The sequence below is a fragment of the Limulus polyphemus genome, unplaced genomic scaffold (assembly GCF_000517525.1).
Source record: "Limulus polyphemus unplaced genomic scaffold, Limulus_polyphemus-2.1.2 Scaffold8496, whole genome shotgun sequence".
Classification (NCBI taxonomy): Eukaryota; Metazoa; Arthropoda; class Merostomata; order Xiphosura; family Limulidae; genus Limulus; species Limulus polyphemus.
Genome location: NW_013674106.1, coordinates 13,792 through 18,309, shown reverse-complemented (window position 1 = coordinate 18,309; position 4,518 = coordinate 13,792). Strand labels below are relative to the sequence as shown.

The following is a 4,518-nucleotide window of genomic DNA, read 5'->3' as shown; positions in this document are numbered from 1 at the left end:
TTATATAAATAAATGTTCTTAAAACTAATTTCATTGTGTTTTTAAATACCTATTTCAAGTAATCTAGACATCTGTGTATGGAACGGGTAATTCAACTAGTTTAGCCAATAAGACAGTATAGTTTCGTCTCAAGTTTACTTACCGATTAATTATATTTATTACAAGTTACAGCTTTTATCGTAAAAAATATTTATAGAACTGGTACGACGTTTCAATCACTTGTGAACTTTAGCATGATCACACTAGTGACCGAAAAGTCCTGCCTGTTCTAAAAACACATTTTACTAACCTTAAAAGCTGTAACTTGTAGTATAATAAGACAATCTGTTAACTCCAATTTTTATGCTCTTAATCTGCTGCATTATAAATGTTACAAAGAAAGCAAGAAAAATATTTATTACTTAATATAGAAAATACAACGTGTTTTACTTCTACAATTATAGATGAAAGCTTTACAATTTATACCATGATACGTTCTGGAGTTCAAAATAAAAATTTGCTGTTCAAACAAACAAAAACAGAAGTTCTTTCTCCAACAAGATGTTAACAAGATTTCAGTTGACAGTGCCGATATTTCCACCTTCGATCCCTGTTTAGAGAAAATAAAACTATTTATAGGAACACATAAAAACAATAATTCACAAATTACAATCTACAGTTATAATTACAAGTTTATAATTAGTTTATATCAAAATAATAATACAAAATATCTTTATTCCTAAAAACACTTCAAACGTTCAGTAAAACATTGTTACGTATCTGCTTGTTTGTCAATTTCCGGTAGAAAGACTTTCCGCAAAACTTCAGCGATACATGTCCTTTCCTAGTTAAACCAGTTTATTCTTGCTCGATACAAACTTTTAGCACACAGTAATTCCACATTCAGTACGTTTCTCGTCACTTTCAACTTAACGACTTTTATAATACATGCTATAAATCACAGCTATTCACAATCTTTACTTACCGTCACTATTGTTCTCTACTTTAATTATCTATCTCTCGCTGGCTTTTCTGCCAGGCTTATATACTAACAAAGTGGGCGTCTCGAATGCACTTGGGCCTCCCAATCATTCATGATCATTCGAGAAATTAATCACGTGTTACCAGAGTCACGTGACTTCCGCTGTCGTAACAATATACTCAAATTTTTTTTTCATCATTTACCTATTTTGTTAAAAAAACCTATATGAATCTCAGGGATGTAGTGAAAAAAAACAACTGAAATTCCGAGACGTCGCTTGACTAGATTCTATTTACAGTGCTTCGGATCCCCTGTCGGTGCCTTGAAAAATCAGAGTAGAAATCCATTGTTACGAGTTATGAGTATCTTGAACCATCGTGAAGGCACGAGTGTTTGCTAGACACGCGCTCTTATAGTATATAAGCCGGCAAATAAAGTGACGAGATAGATAATTGAATAGCAGACAGGGAGATAGAGACAGATAATCGAGTCAAGCCATAAGTAAAGTGTGTAAATCATTGTAAATTATAGCGTGTGTTTAAGTTAAAATGACTGTGGGAATTAAGTGTATTGCAAAGTTGTATTGAGAAATAATAAACTAGTTTTATTTGAGAAAGGACTTGTATCGCTGAAGTTCTTCGGAAGGAATTTTTATGGGTTGTTACGACAGCGGAAGTCACATGACGCTAGTAACACGTCATGATATTCTCGAAGGTTCGTGAATGCTCGAGTGTTTGCTAGATGTGCGGTATTATTGTATATAAGTGCGCCAGACAGTGAATCGATATAGAATTGCAGACAGACAGAGACGGACAATTGAGTCAAGTGCGGTAGCAAGTACAGTTGTATTGAGAAAGAATGAACTAGTTTTATTTAAGAAAGGACTCGTATCGCTAAAGTTTCATCCGAAAGAAATTATACGGGAAATTAACAAACGACCAGAGAGGTAACAGAGTAATTAACCAACGAACACAGAGGGATAACACCATGATTGATGTCATAGTGAAACGGCGTTCCGGTTTGTTCTTCCTCAACTCAACCACTGGTATCAAATTAACTTGCAACTGTTATTTTAATGAATAAGTCAGGATATTGAATCGAACGGCTGACATTATAGGTGTTTATCTAAAAGTACACTTACTCTTTTCGGTTGTCGTGTTCACTGATGACCCCTGTTAAAACATAGTCTCTGGGGACCAGGTAGTGCAAAATCGCATTCCATTTATTAACATACTCTGTCCAAGTGCAAGTGTTGTTGTCTGTACATTTATTTTCGTCTTTACAGCAATAGATTCTCCATCTAAATGATCAAACAATCATAATTTTAAAAATTCTCACTCTTTCTATATATATACATATACGTATATATTAGGATTCACAGATACACGATGTACACTAGCCCAGAGAAGTTAGTACGATTCCATATTTAGGCTTCAGGCTAAATAATCTGATCATACGATGCAATAACATCAGACTAAATAATCGGATCATATAATGTAATAACTTCATACTAACTATCTGATCATATAATGTAATAACTTCAGACTAAATAATCTGATTATATAATGTAATAACTTCAGACTAAATAATCTGATTATATAATGTAATAACTTCAGACTAAATAATCGGATATTATCGTACATTAACTTTAGACTAAATAGTAATGAAATTAATTCACGAGGAAATTACAAAAGTTATTATCGTTTTTGTTTAAAGTAACAAAATGAGTATAACAGATGAAAATAAATATTATTACTTTCTGTCTTCTTTGTTATTGTCATGGTAACTGTTGAAACCCGCGATCGCCTCTCCATTACCGCAGGTAAAATGAACGAGACCCTCCCAGTCGTTGACGTAATTTGTTAAATAGCACGATGGATCTTCAAAAGTTCTTTCACAGTAGAAATTCCAACGCCTATCCCGGTATCGGTTGTTATGGATACTAGAGAGAAATCACATTACTATATATATGCTATACTGTAAACATACGAAATTTCAGTTTTAGATATATAGTTTTTGTCTATTCAAATTATTGTAAACAACAAATCACATAGAGTTTTAACACGTTTTTCAGTTATTTCTACTACTTCAATTTTGAAATAATACGACTAATTGTAAATCAAACATTCTGGTGAAACACTGTACAGAGCTGCAGTTCCTAACTAAAAGGCCCCCCAGTGGCACAGCGGTATGTCTGCGGACTTACAACGCTAGAATCCGGGTTTCGAAACCCGTGGTGGGCAGAGCACAGATAGCCCATTGTGTAGCTTTGTGCTTAATTACAAAAACAATCCTAACTAAAGCACGCGAGTCTATTTCCATGGGTTGTACAGGGGGTAAAAATAGTTAAATACAATTATCTTGGAACTTCTTGCGGTTCCAAAAAGTAAAACAAATTTAGCAACATTAAGATAAGTAAACTTTAAAAATAATTTAAGAAAGCAAAACCTAGATATGGTCTTAATGGAGTCTTTCTCTTGACATTTAAAGTGCAAAACGCAATCCCAGTTGTTCCACCAAGCCTCTGCGAAGGTAAGAGTACTAAAAATGATTATGACGATTGCCGGGGAGTTCATGTTGGTTACGTTAGGTTAGTTGTCGAGTAGAGCCAAGCACAAGTTGTACGATCTTCGAATTTTATAGCGAAGTTTTCAACTAGGAAACGGAAAAAGGAACACCACTGACAGGAAACTGTTAGGCTTATCTACTTCGAAAAATAACTGGAGAGAACTAATCATAGGAACTGTTTCTTTTCTGTCAATATGGTCATTGTTTGATTTATTCCAGGTATACATATAGAAGTAGTCAAAAAATACTCGTAAGTTCAATCATCATCTGATACTAAGGAGTTTTTTTTTGTTTAAAAGTGTTTATGATAAATTATTACGGGCTATTAATTAACACTAACCTTTAGAAGGTCCGATATTATGTAAGATCGAGAAGATATAGATTTGATAAATTCATATTTTTGTACACTAGAACTGGTGAATTAGTGAGTTATTTTTTTTAAATATGAATATCAATGAGTTTTTATGTCTTACCAAAGTTATTTAAGATCCAGGTCAGTCAGAAACCCATTTAAAATGAAGGTTTGTTGTTGTTTTTTGCCCGAAAAAAATTAAATTTTCAGAATGATGTTTTGCGCGGAAAAATACCATAAAAACCGGATAATACTGCTGTATGTAAAAAAATTCAGCTGTTTCGATATCAATTTTCCATTTCTGTGCGGAGTTAATATGACGGAATATATGAAAAGACCAAGACCATGTGAGGAACGTAAGTACAAAAAATAGAAAAAGGAAGCAGTGAAATGTTTTTACATTGTGGTTCGCCAGCTATATATGCAGTTAAACATTGTCATATTATCCACGAGAGTAGACGTTGAGTAGTGCAAAAGATCCAAAAGTCAGTAAAAAATAGAGAAGGATGACCAGACGATCAGTGCTTAGGGGAGCTAATCAAGAGAGGCTCATTGATAGATTAGATGGCAGTTCAGATAATGAAGTTATTATGTCCATCTGAACCAGAAATGTTACAGGGATTGCTTGAAGATCCAA

The 4,518-nt window shown here is 33.6% G+C and overlaps 1 protein-coding gene across 1 annotated transcript; it reads right to left on the bottom strand.

The window, feature by feature from the left end:
* Positions 1–369: 369 nt before the first annotated feature.
* LOC106475385 (hemagglutinin/amebocyte aggregation factor-like) lies at positions 370–3,585 on the bottom strand. Its single transcript, XM_013936067.2, has 4 exons — positions 3,410–3,585; positions 2,718–2,903; positions 2,103–2,261; positions 370–589 (listed from the first exon to the last, which is right to left on the bottom strand). The coding sequence occupies exons 1-4, from the start codon at positions 3,535–3,537 to the stop codon at positions 544–546; spliced, it is 519 nt and encodes a 172-aa protein (XP_013791521.1). The 5' UTR covers positions 3,538–3,585; the 3' UTR covers positions 370–543.
* Between the last annotated feature and the right edge of the window lie 933 nt (positions 3,586–4,518).

Excerpts from the sequence above, each read along its gene's own strand:
- LOC106475385 (XM_013936067.2), bottom strand. The coding sequence starts at position 3,537 with ATGAACTCCCCGGCAATCGTCATAATCATTTTTAGTACTCTTACCTTC. Across the intron at positions 2,904-3,409 it reads TCCATTAAGACCATATCTAG|TATCCATAACAACCGATACC; the intron begins GTTTTGCTTTCT and ends ATTTCTCTCTAG. Across the intron at positions 2,262-2,717 it reads AATAACAAAGAAGACAGAAA|ATGGAGAATCTATTGCTGTA; the intron begins GTAATAATATTT and ends TTGATCATTTAG.